General features: G+C 42.3%; 1 protein-coding gene and 1 long non-coding RNA gene across 5 annotated transcripts in view; one reads left to right on the top strand and one right to left on the bottom strand.

Moving 5' to 3' along the window:
- Positions 1-4951: 4951 nt before the first annotated feature.
- On the bottom strand, positions 4952-6442 carry LOC120797523. Its single transcript, XR_005708535.1, has 2 exons — positions 5936-6442; positions 4952-5205 (listed from the first exon to the last, which is right to left on the bottom strand). It is a non-coding gene; the product is annotated as an uncharacterized LOC120797523 (long non-coding RNA).
- Positions 6443-6625: 183 nt separating this feature from the next.
- Positions 6626-18433, top strand: part of LOC120797427 (SH3 domain-containing protein 19-like) — a 29514-nt gene continuing 17706 nt past the window's right edge. Inside the window, exons 1-4 of one of the 4 annotated variants that reach the window (XM_040141089.1) lie at positions 6626-6816; positions 7907-8071; positions 14219-14255; positions 17837-17877. In XM_040141089.1, coding sequence (XP_039997023.1) covers positions 7981-8071; positions 14219-14255; positions 17837-17877 — 169 coding nt within the window. In that variant the 5' untranslated portion in view covers positions 6626-6816; positions 7907-7980. Of the gene's footprint in view, positions 6817-7596; positions 8072-12259; positions 12352-14218; positions 14256-17836; positions 17878-18433 lie in introns of those variants that run through there. The other 3 variants (XM_040141087.1, XM_040141091.1, XM_040141090.1) reach the window with 3 other exon arrangements.

The following is an 18433-nucleotide window of genomic DNA, read 5'->3' on the forward strand; positions in this document are numbered from 1 at the left end:
CTGAGACGACATGGACGAGCGAGCCTCCTGCCTGTTGTCCTGAGAAAGAGAGAGAGAGATGAGTGAAAGATTTCAAACTGTCTGGCTCACGCACACACACACACACACACACACACACACACACACACACACAGAGTTTACAAATCCATCCTTCACCATCTGGGACTGTAATCTGAGTGTGTTCTTGTGTATGTGTGCAGGCCAGACAGTTGGATTTTGGTTCAATTTCCTGTTTGGATCACCATGTTGTCATTATAGGTTCTGTGTGTGTGTGTGTGTGTGTGTGTGTGTGTGTGTGTGTGTGTGTGTGTGTGTGTGTGTGTGTGTGTGTGCGTGTGTGTGTGTATCCACGTACGTGAAAAATAGAGGGAGGGAAAAAAGAGAAAGATATAATCTGAGATGAGACAGTCATGTTTAATCCCAAACCACCACCATGAGTTTGTGTGTGTGTGTGTGTGTGGGTGTGTCCTTGCTAAGGTCAGACAGCCACATGCCATCACACAACCAAGGGATTAAACACACTCACACACACACACACAAACACACACAGATAGACCGAAGGTGTTCATATCGTTTCTGGCCTGCTTTATAATTCTCTTCACTTTTTCGGGCATTTAGCTGATTGAGATTTGAATTTGATCGTGATAACGAAACACCTTGCTCAAGGGCACTTCAGCAGAACACACACAGCTTGATGCAAAACCTGCAGCCTTTCGGTTCATGAAGGATCTGAACTTTTTTTTCTCAGTGTTTGCACAGTTGTTGAATTCTCACATTTTTTTCCAAGAAATGAGACAAACAACCTGAACCTGAAGTTTCTGCTCTGCCCTTTTCCGACCGCAGCCGCGTGTTTCTCACATGAAAAACCTGCAGGTTCGGCAGCTTCCGGAGGCGAAACGTCCTTAGAAAAATAAAACGCCAAACGAGTTTGCTCCAAAAGCGTGAGCTTTTCCACAGATTTAAAATCCGTACATCTGTAACCGCAGGCAGGTCTGCTGAAGCACTGGAGACTGAGCTGGAGGCCCGCCGCGACTGAGTGAATGCAAATTACATGGGGAACGATGTCACTGACAAAGACATCATGGCGGATACAACCCTGACCAATAAGGTCGTTATCGGGGCCAATTCCGATCCCATACTTTGCAGGTGTAGGCAACTAAAAGTACTTGCCTCATACAGAGACACCGCAGCTGCAGCTAACGATTATTTTCACCATTAATCTGCATATTATTTTCATGATTAATCGATTCATCATTTAACCTATGAATTGTCGCAAAAATTGTCGAAAAAGTCCCCAGAGCCCCAAGGTGATGTCCTCGAACGTCCCGTTTTGTCCAATAGTAAGCCCAAAGATTTTCAGTTTAATGTGAGAGAAGACTGAAGAAAGCAGAAAGTATTCACATTTGAGGAGCTGAAGCTGGAGAAAGTTTGACGTGCTTCCTTAAAAATCGATCATCAAAGCAGTTCCCGATGTCGCTCGGCTCATCGATTAATCGGCTGAGCCTTGCAGCTGTAAAAGACACCGACGCAAACTTCCGCTTCTCCTGGGACAGTCTCTGCGTCCTGTTTATTTTCTCTGCAGAAATTCCGAAAACACCCTCCTGAACTGGACCTGCAGCTCTGACACGACATGACACCTGGATGGTTTTAGAGGAGGAAGCACTAAACCAAACGGACGGGAACGAAGCGGCGCTACTACAGGACCCCGTTCTCTCCAGTGGTGCTTTATTACAGCTGTGGGGCAGGAACTGTTCTAAAACTCCACTTGATGGTGCGTTCAGTGACGCTCTAACGTCTGTGATTTGACGGTGCGAGGGCAGAGTAAAACTGCACTGCTCCTGAATGCATCGCTGTCTAAAAGCCAACCCCGAAACGCACTTGTGCGTTCTCACTGGCCACTGCGGGTCAGTGAGGGTCACCGACCTGGGAGCGTGTGCACGTGCATGCTACACCTTCTTAATGCCTCTTACATCACACACACACGCATCTCACTGGTGGACCAGCGTTACTCAGCAAAACGGACACACACACACACACACACACACACACACACACACACACCTGATACAGAAAACTCCAAGTGAAACGACCAAAACCGAGAAGATCCCAGTGGAAAGCAATAGACGCAAACACAACAGGAAGCTCTGTGTGTAATGTCTCGCTCCCTAGTTACATTCTACTCTATTCTATTCTGCTCTACTCTACTTTATTGATTTCTATTAGTCTAAAAATCGAATTGTTTCTATTTTTTCTCGTATTTACTTTGCATTTCCCTCCTTTTTGTTTCCGTCCTAATCCCTGCTCCTTCGTGTTCTACTCTGTTCCTCCGTGTGCTCGGTTCCATTCTGTCCTGTTCTACCGGTCTAGTTCCACGAATGTTCTTGTCTTCTTCTCTCACTTGATTGCTCATGTCCATCACTTCACTCTGTTCCTCCTGTTGTCTGAAAGCTCCTGTGCTGATTTACTCAAGTTGTTGTGATTATTAGTTTTGACTGTGCCTTACTTAAAAACATACATACATGTTTTTTTTTGTACTATAATTTTCTTTTTGCTCTATTCCACTGTTTTCTGCAGCTACGAAAGCGTCAGCTACTGTTGCTGTGAGTTATTCTCCACCGAAACACCGGATGCATCCTATCGCCCTGTGGTTACTCACAATATCTCCCACACTTCGCAGACCCGACGGACGGATCTAACCTCGTACCTCCGACCGTTGCTCCCTCTGTCCCCGGAACAAAAGTCGCGGCGCCTCCGAACTCCGCCCGAGTCCAAGAACGAGCGAGGCACGTCCCGAGGGGTTTGTTGTCGGAACACGAGGACCCGTCCCGCCCGAGTCCAGACCGGCCCCTGTCTTCTGACCGCAGCTCCGGCTCCGAGGCTTTAAGCCGCTCAGCTGTCAATCACCCTGCCGCCGGCTGCTAGGTGACCGCGGAGCCACGCCCACGCGGGCACTAAACCACGCCCCCCGGCGGAGAGCGGGTACACGGGACTCACCGGTACCTCACAGTGTCTTTAGGGTCTGTTTCCATTTACTCCCAGTGAACCGTGGTGTGTGGGGTTTTCTTTCTTTCACAACACACATGCACAGAGTTGTTTTGTCACGTAGGAGGACTTCGCACTGATTTAGCCCAAAACCTTTACTATCACCACATAGAAAGAAAGTAAGAAAGAAAGAAAGAAAGAAAGAACTTTATTGATATCAGACGGAAATGAAAGTACTACAGCAGCCAAATGAAAAAAAAACAAGGACAAACGGTGAAAAGCCAAATACTGTAAAATAACAAATTGAATTAAATCTAAATCAAAGAAAGAAGAGAAGGCATCCTTGAAATGGGGCCACAACCTTTTCCACTTCGTGCTACATAAGAGTTCTGCTTCATCTCAGGTGGAAATAATCTTTTATCTGATGACTGGAATTACTTTCAGTTACTTTTAGATTTATAAACACACCGGGTGAATTTATCAAATACAATATATCCAGTGGGGACCTGCCTTAACCGTCCCCAAATGGGAGATGAGTCACAATAATGTGAATATTGTAACAGTGTTTTCCCCACAACACAATAAATAAAACTACACACACACACACACACACACACACACAGCATATCCCCCAACCTGCTGTGTGATGCTGTTAACGAGGATCCCGTTAATCACCTGGAAATGCAGGTTAATGGCCAGCGTGACTGGACAGCAGGAGCCCTTAATCTGCCGTTAGAACAATACACACGAGGGTCATCTGGATCACCGCCGACCTACCAGCCTCATCATCTGGTTTCAAAAGTGACCTCGTTTGAAGTCAAATGTGACGGTAATGACACATTTGTTATGAAATTAAAGATTAAGCTGCGTTGGTCTCAGATCCATCATTCATTCTCTACAAAAGAGAACCATCATCTGCCTGATTATTGGTTCATAACGTACCAATATTTGATATAAACGTTAGAGCTCGACAGAAAATTGACGATCTATTAATCACTTCAAAAGTGTCAAACATTTGTTTGTTCCAGCGTCACATTTGTGAGAATGAGTAGCTTTTCTGGGGCTTATTTGAGTGTCAATTAAATATCATTTTTTAAAACACAATTGAAACACTTTTCCCCATTTTCTGACAATTTACAGACCCGACAATTAAGCTGAGAAAATAATCTTAGTCTTAGTTGCAGCCCCAATAAACAAAGCATTTTTTCTGTTTTTAAAAAGCACGAAATTAAAGACATTTTCAAATGTTTTCATACCTGAGTAATTTAAAGTAATCTTTAAAAAATACTGGTACTTTTTCAGTGTCAGTCCAGTTACAGGTATTGGATGTGAAACCTGTCCTGGTCTCAGTGTGTGCAGGTCAAGGCTTTGTGTTGATATTTTTCCGCTGTGCTTAGTTGGATCTGTAAGGACCATTTTGAGACCAGCGTGGCCACAAACGTCTGTAGACCTGTGGATCCGGTGAAGACGGAAATCAGCTTCAGCCCAATTACGATGTCAGACCAGTTCCACTGGAGATCGGCGGTGGCACGTTGGTTCACAACCCGGCCTCCTGTTTGGACAGAGTTGTCAGTGCTGCACTCCAGTGGCAAAACACTGAGACTACAGCTGACTGGGGAATCACCTAAGTCCCCTTCTGCTGAAAAATGTGTTGTGATTGCTGGCACTTTACTCTGATGTTGGAGCTCCACTGTGCAGCAGAGTTTGTTTTCACGTTCAGCTGCTGAAGGGAAGCGACTCTCCCCGTTTCTCACCTTAAATCTGGGGTTGACACGTGCTTGCACACCCACCCCGAGTCCACCTGTGGACCAGTAATGCAGGTCACACAAGTGTGACGCGGAGAAAACACGAAGCCTCAAGCTTTTCGGTGAAGTAAGAGACATCTGGCATCCGGCAGCTAAACTCCTGAAATGAACGATTAATGATTATTCGTAGAATCTGGATTTTCCAATGAGGGAGAAGGAGTAGATGTAAGTATAAGAATTTTTAATGGGGTCATCGAAATTTTTATGCCACAAGTCACAATTAAAAGCAGATTATTTTTATGTCTTAAAACATGTCTGGAGGGGACCTTTGATGGACTCAAAGGGGTAAAGAAAAGAAGAGTATTACCATCTTCATTTAGGTAAAAATAGAAAAGTCCTGATGTAAAAAAAATAACATTTTCGGTCCTCAAGTCATTCAGATGGCAGCGAGATGTAAACGTGGATCTTGTAAACGAGCCTGGACGAAAACATCACATTTTTTTGAGACTATTGAAAGTTTGTCTCAGAAAATCCTCGTCTGCAAAGTAACTTATTACTGCAGCCGCCTGACAACCGGCGGCGCTGAGCAGAGTAGCCACACCACAACGTAAAAAGGCTCCGTTACAGTGGGTTGAGTTGAAGTACGTAACAACAGAACTGGCGATACTCGAGCAGGGCGTACAGTACAAGAGTAAATGTACTTAGTTACTCTCAACCTCTGGAGATACAATATCTAGTGAGAAGCACATTTCTCTCTAAAAAGTAAGCAAAAGTAAATAAAGTACGAAGAGTCACATAACAGACGTTCTCAAAGTGACTGTACCTCAAAGTTGTCCAGGTTAATTTGGGTTCATTCTAACTTTCAGTACTTGGTTTTTGTCTTTGCCTGGCTCCTTTCAACCGGTTCCCTGCCTGAACACATGCTATCCCTTTTTTTTTCAGCTCAAACTTGGCTATGATTAGTACATATAATATAGGTTACGACAAGTCTGACCTATCGTTTCTTCAGCTGAACAAAGTATAAAGTTGCCAGGACCCCAAAAAACACAAGAAAAATGGCACAGGCTTCCATTTAGGAAGACGAATCTGCAGTGATAATCACTAAAACTATTATTACAGAACAATTCAAGGTTGTAAAAATGATGTTTTGGTGTTCATACACACAAATACAGCAGAAACATACTTAAAAAAAAAAAAAGTCAGCTCACTTTCGTGCCCTTTTTCATTGACAGTCAATGTAAGCTTGTGAATGACTGAAAACGTTAATAAGTCAGTCTTTTAAAGATGGCGCTGATCTAGAGGCACGAGTGGGATTCTGTGTGAAAGCTCTTTGGGTTGGTCCCCTCAGCTTGACGGGGGAGCCCAACCTTCTTTTTTTTAGCTCCAGACTTGAAAACTGAAACCTAAACACCCGTCTCCTGGCTGAAGCGGCCGCGTGTCGGGACCTGCCGATGACTGTTTACGTTCCCACCGGTTCCCCGTGCCAGGGTTTTCAACCACTGTCATTCTTATGCTCTCTCCCTCTGTAATCAGCCTCTCTCTCCGTCGTGTAATGATTTTAGCTGCTGTATTCTATTTATTTATTTTTTAAAAGTTCATTTCAGTCGACTTTTATTGCCCCTGCAGGAAATTCTGCCTGAAGCGAGGCTAAGCGCACGCACAAATAAAACACATGTCCCGCGGTTGTAATTTGCGCCTTTAGCTGCGGCGTCACGGTCGGCGACCCCGGTCTGTCCGCTGCCCCCCCCTCGTCCCAGACCGCAGCGTCTCGGCGACCGGATCGATTGCCGCCCGGTGCGGACGGCCACGCTCTCGCCGACTGAATCCCGGCGACCTCGGCGATCCCCCGACTTTTTTGCTCTGGCGCCACCGAGCGGTCGACGTTGGTGGCCGTGCGGAGTGAAACGTCTCGACAGCCGCCACTCGGCTGCCGCTAAATGCAACTGCTGCGTGTGGTTCGTACATCGATGGTCGTTGGTGAACTTTGCTGATCCGGTGCCGTCAAATGAATGAGACAATCATCAGCCGGAGCTTTGTGCCTGGTGTCCCGCTGCACTGCCGGCTCTTCTTCCACCACTGTGTTCGGCAGGTGTGTTATCTTCAATCCACTTGCAGTTGATTCGTGTCCCCCCGGTTGTCGTTTTGCCCCCCCGGTTGTCGTTTCGTGCCTCCTTGCCAGATAGCAGGAGAAGCTCCTGGCCCCACACGTATGCCCGGTTCCTTGGCCCAAGTCCGGCCCGTATAACAGGGCACATGTTGAGCCAGAAGAAACACGAGTGTGTGGCTCTAGTATTTGCTACAACCGTTTTGCTATCTGTGTGGTGGTTGTCTTGTGTTATTTGTGGTCATTTTCTGTGTCTCTGAGGTAGTTTTGCATGTCTCTGGGGTTGTTCCGTGTCTTATTTTGTGTCTAGTAGTCATTTTGTCTCATTTGTGGTCATCTTGGATCTTTTTTGTTTCTCAACATAGTGCTTTTTTTGTCACTTAGCATCTCTTTGTGGTCCCCTTGCGTCCGTTTCTGGTCATGTTCTGTGTTTTTTGTTTGTTTGTTTGTTTCTGTGTGGTCGTTTTGCTTTATTATTTTTCTTTTTTTTTGGTCATTTTGCATCTCTTCGTGGTGGTTTTTCGCGTCTCTTTGCGGTCCTTTAATTGACCGTTAACGTTTACTGTTGGACGGTAAATTCCACAGAGGTTCTGATACTAAAGAACCAACCACCTGTCAAACTCTGTTATGTCGGCACTTTTTTTTCGCTAAGCTAATTGTTTTGTCCACCATTTTTGTTTTTGTTCTGTTTTTTTTTTTGGGGTCATCTTCATTTTTCTTTCTTTTTTTTTTTTCCTTCTGTGACGTCACGCGGCCGGAGAGCGTGCGGCTGTGTATCCCGAGCTCGCGACCGGGAAGCTCGGAGAAACTCTTCAACCGAAACCCAACGCAACGACAAGTATTGTCCTAAAAATAACGGCCGATTTTAAACTGTTTTTTGCGCGTCTGTAGCCGCCGAACACGGAGCCGAAGTGCCGAACTAATCCTGGAAGTCGGTTCGGTGTTTTGGGTGAACTTGTCCCGAGTTGTGGTGGTGGATGTTAGCGGCGACAAAACAGGAGGAGGTATAATGTTGCTGCTGCTGCTGCTGCTGCTGCTGTCTCTGTTTTGACCCAGCTCCATTTTCCCCAGACAGACAGACAGGACAAGGAGAAGACAGGATAAAGAGGGAAAGAAAGGAAAAGGAAAAAAAAAAAACAAAAAGGAGAAATGGCCGAGGCACGGTCTGAAGAAGAGGAGGAAAACATGATGACGGACGCCCGGGAACAAGTGGTCCGACGACAGCCAAACAGCTCCGGAGGTAAAACAGCGAAAAATATGAACTTACCTCATCTGTTTTGAACCGATTCCACCTGATATCGATTACATTTATCGATATGTGTTGGAAAAATAAGCTGTCACAGGTCGTGGTGTAAATACAACCTTAAACTGAAACTGTAGACGGCCAAACATTACTAACGAGAAAGCTCAGAGTGCTCCTGAAATTGCTCTTCGCTATTGTTTGTGTGTTGTTGAGGTATTTCTATGGTAGTTTTTGGTGAGTTTATGGCACTATTGGCTTCAGTTCTGTGACATTTGTAGTATCCCTGTAAAATCTCTCATAGGACCGATAAAACTGTGTTTGTTTATATAACGTAGAGGCTGGACTTAAAAATACCAGCAACTTGGTGATTTGACATGCAAAATGTAAAGCTGTTGCAAAGCCACAGAGTAGTCTGCACCATGTAGAGTTTATACTGTAAGAAGTGTTCAGGAAAATGGAAAGAGAACCTGAGCAGCTTTGCATCCCGTTCCTGAGAGTGCTGAATTTTTAAAGGCAGTTTTGTGAAGCCTTGTCATGTCAAGAGCTGAAACAAATAGTCGATTAGTCAGTCAACAGAGAAATTAACGGCGAATGTACTGATAATCGATTAATTATTTCAGTCATTTAAAAATTTAAAGATATTCAGTTTATTGTGATATATGATGCCCTCACACTGTAGAGCCAGAAACCAGAGAATGTGTCGCAATTTTTCAACAGTTTTGCTTGAAAAATCGGTCATCAAAACAGTTGCTGATTTACGATCCTGGCACTCAACTAATCGCTTCAGCATAAATTTTGATAATTGATTAATCATTCAAGTAAATTTTTAAAGAAAAAAATCTCGAAAATTTACTGGCTCCAGCTTCTCAAATGTGAATATTTGCTTGTTACCTCTGGATTTGGGACTCACCGGCCAGTTTTAATTTTTTGGGACATTTTATGGACCGAACGATCTATCCATAAATTTTCTTTAGTAACTACTTCCTATATGCACACCAAGGCGCGCAGATGCAGTCTTAAACTACCAACAGGAGATTAAAAGTGTAGGCAAAATGTACGTTATAACTGCGGGTGTAACCTGCTTGAACCAGAAACCATAAATTCTTGTATCAACAGGCCATGTCATCATTTGGGTCGAAGTCCACACATGCAGGAATAAACACAGACGCACGCAGACATGCTAACTCACGCTCGCTCACTCACACACACACACACACACCCACACATACTCACAGAAACTTTCCCAGTTGGCTGTAATGGTGCAGGCCCGTGCCAAGACTTACAGCCATTAGTTTAATGTACAAGTTCTCCCTCTTTGTCTTCTTCTCTCTCTCCGTCTTATTGAGGGAAAAGATTGAGTTAGTTGCCGATAAATTTTCTGTAGAAATTTCCAGAGAATCTGCTAAATCGTGAACTATGTTGCCATTGCAATACAAAATTACAGATAGCTTAACAGAGGATTTTATGCATTCACCGCCTCTTAATTGGCTTTTCTCCACTGTAGCTTTAGACTAAGAGACAACCACCAAGATGCTGCTTTGTTTCTTGAATACAGTTGGTGTAACACTAGCTATAATTGTACACATTTGAGCTCCGTTCTATTTGTGAATCAGTGTGAGCACCACACAAAGAAAAGAGACTTATCATACCTCTGACACAGAGCAGAACAGGAAACATTAGGAGTCCTTTTTAAAATACTTTTCTGATTACTTTTCTGAACAGTTGTGTGCTGCCAAGAAAGTAAGTGTTGCCAGTTCGATTGGATTAAGCAGAGGAAGATGAAATAGGTAGTTAAAATTCCAGTGACAGGTGATATCAGGTGACAGTTGATCCGACAGGCAAGTGCATTACAGAAACACCACAGCAACGAGAGCCGAGTGAAAAAGAAAATGGAAATTTCCAGGTTGTATTTAAAAGCACACTTTTAAAATATCATAAAAAATAAAAACTTTGTTCTTAAAGGACAAAAAAGCGAGTAACTTGTCCTCCTTAATGTCAAAACAGATCAAAACTCTTGGTTTCAGGTACAGCCGCCCATATTTACTGCAGTCCAATAACAACAACAAAGAAAACCACCTGGCAGTGCCATTAATTTATCATCTAGTGTTCATACAACCAGGAAAGAGGTTTAATCATGATAAAAACACACAGATCTGGGAGCATGTGCTGCTCAGAGTCTAAGTCAGCTGGTGTTGTTCAATGAAACTCAAGCATGTGATTGTGACAAGCTGAAGTTTCATCAAAATCTGATTCAAATGTCTGCTTTTACTTTTATTTCTTTAACTCAAGAAAAGTATTTTGCAAGTATTTGGATGCAAAAACGGCTGGTGACACATTCAGCACAACATTAGCTCATACACTGGAAAGCAACTACAATATATGTGTGTCTTTTTGTGTGTGTGTGTGTGTGTGTGTGTGTGTGTGTGTGTGTGTGTGTGTGTGTGTGTGTGTGCGTGCGCAGCATTCCTGCACTTTGGTTCTGGTCTGTCTGTGGATTTAAAGACAATCTGTAATTATTTTTTCTGGCATCTGAAGGTAGTTGTTCACACAAGGTTTGTCTTTAGCCTCTCCCTAGCTTTGGAAAATGCAGCTTAATCAAAATGTTGAGAGTCACTTTCTTGAGTCAAATTGCACCTCAATTTAAAGATTTTCTACGTTAGGAAGAAAAGCAAAAGTGAAAAAGAGTGAAGGTTTTAACATTCACAATTTAAAAAAAGGAAAGAGTTGACTTTTGACAAAGTTTTAGGTGACCGTCATCCACTATTAGATTTACTTAGGCAATCCCATGTTTCCAGACTACCTCAAAAAGTTCAGAGACATTCCCACAACAAAGTGACCCACTTTTTCCACACAGTCTCGACCATTAATGTGACAGGTGATAAACGACACATGTGAGCGTCCCGTTTTTCACTCAGTGAGGGAAAAGATTTTCAGCCAGACAGTGGCTACACTGACATACTATTTGTGTCAGTTATAGTGTGTTTGGTGGGTACAGATCTTAAGTATTTCCCTGTAATACTAAATATTCATGACTAGTAACAGTCAGAGTTACAGTTTGTGAAAAAAAAAACATCCTAAGTTAATAATTTCTTAGACATTTAATTAACAAAGTAATTTGTAGATTAATCTGTTTAGTTGTGTTTCTGGTCACCTGATGAATGTAAGTCCATTGTTCACTCTTCTTTTTACTCTGTTTTGGTCTCCACCAACTCCTGAGGGAAAAATTTGGCTCCTTAGCTAGTTTATGCTCCACTGTGTTCACCAGCCAGTTGCCACCTTTGTCTGTCTCCTCTCTGGTGCTGAGCAGGTAGCGTAGAGTGGGTTTATCAGAGCACTTTTTATTTGAAAAAAGTGCCTGCGTCTTGAAACAACGCTAATGAGACCATTAAGAGTGAATCAAAACCGTAAAGTTGTCCGCCTTGAAACCAAAACAACAAGTTTAAAGAAGCTAAAATGCTCCACATAGCTCATGGGAACAGTAGAGTCAGGTGATTATTTGTCACTACATGCAAACCTTTTTTTAATATATATATATATATATATATATATATATATAATTAGTCATTTAATCAATTATTAATTGAAAATATTGATTATAGCAGCCTAAAGGAAGTGTAGTCTGCTGTCATGATGGTCAACCCCACTGAAGTTTCCTTTAGCAAAACGTTAAATCCCTTTTAGCCCCATTTTATTTCCTGCGACCTCTGACCTCCTCATGCCACACAAGAAAAACCAAACAGATGACGAACCGCTGAGGAAAATTTGCTGCGGTGTGCACTTGCATGTTTGAATGCAGCTCCAGCACAAAGCTCAGCCAGCCTGCAGGACAAACATCTGGAAATGTTAAAACTCCTGATGACTCCAGCAGTATTTCACCGCAGCCAATCACAGCCTCACTTCATGAATGCTCTCTGCCAATCAGAATGCTGGCCAGCATGGACGGGCGGTCCGGTCAGAGTTTTAGAGAAGGAGAGAGTAGAGAAGAAGAGGACAGAGCAGAGAAAAGAGAAACTTTGACTTTTGGAAGAGCAGAATAGGAAGAAAGAAACGGAAGTGTTGGCAGAATTTTTTCCAAACACGTCAATGTTTGGTCTCTCTGGACACTGCAGGGAACCAAGCTGACCCAGTTATCAGTTTGGAGTGTGAAGAGAAGGAGGGGAAAGGAGGTAGGCAATGGGAAAAAGCACACACAGACAGAAAAAGTCAAGCCCTATTTCTTTTCTTTTCCTTTCCTTTCTCCTTTGTTCACCTTGGAAAGGTGATGACAGGAGATTCAGGTGAGGGCACGTTAATCCACAGTTGTTATTATTATTTTTTTTTTCCCCCGTATTGTTGTTGCTCAATGCTTGTCAATGTGGTGATCACCTGACTGTTAACAAAGTGTGGGCAGGAGATTGTGACATCCTCTTTCTTGGATTTTATTTTGATGTAGTTTCTGTAGGTGGTGTTATTTTCTTTGTGTGCTCAACCATGATTACCAGTTCTTCTTCCTCTTGTTCTGTCTTTTCCAATCAAACTGAAAACACAAACGGCATCAGATCCCATGTGGGAGAAGCCTGTTTTTCATCACAAAACCAAATGGAAGAAAAGTTCTCGCTGCTTTGGCAAAATTAAGCCTAAAATTTATGGCTTTATGATTTGGACCCACATAGCGACACTAGCCACTTCGCAACTAAGTAACCGATGTTAAATGCGTTTTTCATTTCAACGCAGGATTTTAACATGAAATTGAAATTGACATTTTGAAAGTATACGATTTTTGAATCTTTCTTGATACTTAATCACCAAGGCTGGGTATAATTCTGAAATCTGTGATAACTGGCCAATTTGCTAACTGCATCAGTGTTACATGGAGAACCATCTAATTTCATAGAAGAATTGCCTATACACTGAAAGAACAGTAGAAGAGGCTTTTCAGACGAAAAATAATCAATATATACCATGTGCAAAAGGTGACACAATGTTAAAAACTGACAAAAAAAGTGAACATATCAATCAAAGGACAATCGTCAGCACAACTTTCAGACAATGTCATTTGAGAGACTTAAATAGCAATCAGGAGAAGAAGGGAGGTAAAATGCAAACTCTGAATGCACACATAGACGCAACAAAAGAAAATAAAGGCAGCAGTAGTAACCTGGAGATGGACAGTAAGCCGTTACAGGAAACAACTAAAAACAGGGAGACCCGTTACGACTGTTAAACGATTATGAATATGAATTGGGCGTGGCGAGTGATCAGACCGAACTGGACCAGGTCTGTTAAAGTCTGGGTCAGTTGGTGTAGACAGCCGGCAGATAAAATCACGTAATGTGTGATATGCTAAGAATCTGAAGTCTTCAAATCCAGTTGCTGCCAGTCTTTATCAAGATCAAAATTTGTAATGTGTTCGATATTTGCGACTGACATCAGCAACCGCTGACGTCACTTGTGTGACGCCAGAGGGAGACATACCCTTAAAGAAACAGCTTTACCTGAAGTTAGCTTACAAAGTTCACTAAACTCTTAATTCCCTCTGCAGGTCCTACACACCTCTCCATACAGGATCTCACCTAAACTCTGTGCTGTTTTTCCTCCTTTTTTGGCTTTTTGAGCATAGATGTTACTGGCTATTACCAGTGCAAGCTGCTGGTTGCCATCCATGTTTTTTTTTTTTTGTTGCACAAGAGCACTCAACAGTTGACGTTCTCGTGGGATTTGCGTGGGTTTTCTACCGCCAGAACTCCAGTCGTTCAGTGTGTTGTCTAGTGCATTTACTCAGTCATAAGGTTTATGCTCCTTTCTGTATGTCAGAGAATAAAAAAAATCTGTGCAAGTTGGTGGGAACAATCGTTATGTGTGGTTTGTTCAGTCTTTTCAGGTTTGCAGCTCGTCACATGTTCGTCCTAAGCTTAAAAGACAGTTCCTCATTAAGACCCTCTGGTTGTAGTTTTCTCATATAGAAAATCCCCTCTGATCTAAGTCGTCTCCACCTCTTTGTGGTTTGAATTAATGAATAGTGAACTTTTCCTACAAAAATATAGTCTAAAGATAGAAAAGTTATCTGGTTTATATCAGGAAATGGGATCTAAGAGTAAGTAAACAAGTCTAGGATTTTAACCAGATTCGATGTACAGGAGTATTAATCGTTATCTCTCTCTGCAGGTCGTCCTGACAGACGTAAGCCCGAGCATCGTCACAGGTAAGATGCTTTTCTTTTTCCTCATCCTCTTTGTCTCATCCGGCAGTTTGGCCAAGATGAGTAACTGTTGCCATGAAGTGTGCATTTAATGTGACCCATATGTAGCGAGATCTTTTTGGCTGACATTTGATGGTTAAATCCAGGTGAAGGGTCTGAATCTTTTTGATCTCAATCTGTCACGAAAGAAGTTTTGCTCTAGAATAGATAAGTAAATGTATCCCTCTGCTTTAAAAGAACACAAAACAAAAACTACTTCTGCACACATTTTCATGAAGTCACGCATATACTCCTTGGGACTATTTTCTTCAGTATCCTCACAGATTTGCAAGGACTACTTTCCCCCCCTTTGGTCTCTGGGTCTGACACACTTGTGAAAGTATTTTGGCTGTTGGCCGGTTGGCATGGCAACTAGCCGGAGAAGTCACAGGGTTTAAAGACTGTGTGTGTGTGTGTGTGTGTGTGTGTGTGTTTATTGGGGAAACAGAGACTCAGTTTGAGTTTTCTTTCACTTAAGAAACGGTAACTAGAGAAACAAAATGGCTTGTAAGAAGGTTGTGAAACATTTGGAAGCCCCTAATGCATGACGAAGAAGCAGACTGTGCATAACAGGTAGTGGACACTGTAAGAGATTCACCATGAATCATTTTTGAGCCTGTAGTTTCGGGTGGTGGGGGTTTTCTAGGTGTTACATTACCTTAATGTTTTGTGTAGGAGGTTTGACTTTGGGCCAAACTGCAGTAATTACTTTCAGTTCTTCACCTTAAGCAGAACAGGCTTAAAACTGATCTGCTGACAAAAACAGCTGTGAAGTGCAGTTAAAAATCAATTACATATACTTATGTACTGTGAATCAGATGTAGAAAAGGCCCTTTTGGAGTCATGCAGTGTATCTCCTCAAAATCTTGAGGGCCAGTGAAATAACATGAAACCTGGTGTGCATGCACAATACAAATAAGGCAGGGATCCATTCATTAAAAAATTGTCCCATAGAAGTACTGTAGTGATGAAAAACTGCACAGGGCACCTCTAAGCCCTCTTTTCTTCATTCTCCACACAATTGCTTCTTTCACTTTTCCTGTGCGCTACCAAGCAGGAGTTCCAAATTTTCAGAAATTATGCGCCATTATCCCCGTTTGTCTGAATTATCACACCCTGCTCCTCTCTATGATGCCCGGCTTTTTAACCAGCCTTTGAGTGTGGCTGTTCTAAACCATAACCATAATCAGCAGTTACTTTTGACTCCTAAAGACTCACTTGTCCTGCTGATTTTGTGGTTGTGATCTACGCCAGTCCCTGCCTGAACTGCTGGACCATCATTCGCACACACCCCAAAATGATGTAATGGGGCAAGCGGAAAAGCTATGACAACATTTTCCAAACACAGAAAAACTACGTTAGCAAAGAGAAAATTGTTCAGAAAATATACATTCAGCAACTCAGGCTCAGCCTAAAGAATTACCATTAAGGTTAATGAACACCCCTTACAATCTAAACAAAATGTAAACTCTGTGATAATTGTGATAATTTACTTACTAGAGGAATATTTGATCAAGTTTTACTAAGTGTTTTTGAATTGTCCAGCCCTTCTTCAGTGACGAGGGAGAAATGGAAAGAGGAGGATAAGAGGAGTATTTTTCCATCACTGTTTAAAGTAAAGCAGTGAGTTTGGAGTGTGTGTGTGTGTGTGTGTGTGTGTGTGTGTGTGTGTGTGTGTGTGTGTGTGTGTGTGTGTTTGGGCAGTGTCAGGGGTGAGTCATGTGTGTCTGTTCATGGTTAGCAGCTCTGTGGGCAGGAGGAGACAGAAAGGGAGAACAATAGAGACGGCCAGAGACAAAGACACATGGAAAGATAAGGAAACAATAAAACAATTAAAGGCAGAGTGGGAGAAATAGATGCAGAAAGACATCTGACCTCCTTCTTTCATCTGGGTGAGTCTGGCTCGTGAGCAGTAACTACTTTTCCATTTAAATGGGAAGAATTTTGGCTCAGTTTCTGGCTTCCCTCTGATCTTGGAGCTCCTGAAAAATCTTGGAATCATTTTGACGGTTTGGGTTGCAGACAGGTGAAGTCTGGGAATTTGATAAACACTCTCAATCAGGGAATTACCAGGAATTTATTTTTTCCAGATTGTCTCTCTAAAATATTTAGAAAAATCTGCTTTCACCAGATTCTTTGCTCCAGAAGATCGTTAAGGGTGAAAAACAACATTTAAGAAACAACATAAGGAGGAACTGTTTAAAGAAAGTACTCTAGTGAGTACTATAGTGGCCTGAGATGTAAAATTACTATACATAAACTACAACAACACAAGTAAATCTTTTTGGACACGCAGTGATCTAAGTTATATTGAAGTGTATTGCCCCATCAGCCCATCTGTAAAGGGCGGTCAGGACACAGCCGAGTCAAAAATCTCGTTTGTGTGTCAGGGCTTTTAGGAGGCGAGCAACCAGGCATTAGCTTGGTTTTCTACTCTAGATAGGTGGCTGTAACACTCTCTCGTCTGAGATGGAAAAGGATGTTTCACCCTTTTACCAGGATGTAAACTTTAGCACTTCCTGTGTGTTTTTTAGATGTCTTCAGTTTCCAGTGATGAGGAAAAGCCACCTCATTTGTGTGTGCAAATGTTTGTTTTGTTTTGTTTGTTTTTTTTAATGTGTCATTTTTTCTCCACTCCTGAAGGCATTTACTAGAGCTTTTGTTTCTTGCTTCAGAACAAATATTGCTGTTGCACATTTAATGCCGGTTGGAAAGTTCAGCCCTGAGAGTTCAGCAAGATTTGATGAAGCCTATGTTGTGTCTGGCTGTGGTCCAGTAAAGCGATCTCAGGTCAGCCTCTAGCATTGGTCTACAGTACACTTGTTCTTCTGCAGCAGATGTGGAAGGCATCCACTCATATGATGTGTCACATGTGATGTTGTGACCTTCATCATATGCAGGCGAATGTATGTATTTATCTATAATATACATAATTGGACAAATAGATGCGTGTGTCCCTGTAATCAAGAGAACAGACTGTGTTATTACACCAGAGCTGAGTTGGATATGTACTCAAATGTATCATACTGTAGATATGTTGGGGATTAACAACCTGTAGTCACGACCCCTCCTCTTCCAGATGACTGAAGAATCACTCCTGGGCCTGTACCTAAGAGTTTCAGGGAAAATGTAAAAATATTTTTACACTAAGTGAACAAATATGACTTGCTCAAGGACACTCTGGCCATGTCAGCTATCTGGTGGCTCTAACCTGCGACCTGTAACCTCCTCCATTAATCCTCTCAATTTGAGAGAAATGTCACTGTCCCTCCCAGATTTATTACGAAATGCTGAGGTGCACTAGAGCAAGACATCGAACCCTCAGCCGTCTGAATTTGAAGCAAAGTAGAGCTCAGAGAGAAAGGAAAAGTAAAAAAAAAAAATACTTATCCAGAAAAAATGGATAATGGCGCTCCAATACTGAGGACTGGAAAACAGAGAGAGGGAGAGAGAGGGTTTTACAGAGGGAGAGAGGGAGGAGATGACAACAGATTGAAATAATGTGACTTATGCCCCCCCTTCTTTTTTTCTTTCTCTTTCTGTAGTCAGGGTCCTCTCTCGTCCATCAGAGCTGCCATCAAGAGAAGTGAGTATTCATCCTCAAACTCTTCATGACGTCTCTCTTCTTTTTGTGCTTTTTGTTTATCAAAAATGTCAGTGCAGTGGTTTGCAAAGTCGAGTCTGTGCAGAAAGATACGGATACACGCGGAAAGAGAAAAGAAGTGTAGACGATCAACCGTGTAGCCTAAATCCCTCTGTATTTACGACACACGTTCTGAGTGTCAGGGGTTTCTGAGTAGACAGATATGCTGGAAGTCTGTTAACTATAATAAAAACCAACAAAAATGGACATTGGTAACTTCACTTTAAGCAATGAAAAACCAATTGAGAGGTAGACGCCTGGAGAATACACAGTGTAATAGCATTTATGAAAATGGATGCCATACCCTGCCATGCCATGGATAAATGATAAAACAAAGTATGCACAATAATTACCAAAAGCAATTCCATTCATTGTGGAAAATATTTCTGGAGAAACTTAAAGCTATCCAAACATCAGCCTTTCCAGTTTGAGGGTTAGCTAATTTTTCTTGGAAGGTGCATAAAGATTCAAATCAATCTTTCCTAACTTAGTATAGTTA

The sequence above is a fragment of the Xiphias gladius genome, chromosome 12 (assembly GCF_016859285.1).
Source record: "Xiphias gladius isolate SHS-SW01 ecotype Sanya breed wild chromosome 12, ASM1685928v1, whole genome shotgun sequence".
Classification (NCBI taxonomy): Eukaryota; Metazoa; Chordata; class Actinopteri; order Istiophoriformes; family Xiphiidae; genus Xiphias; species Xiphias gladius.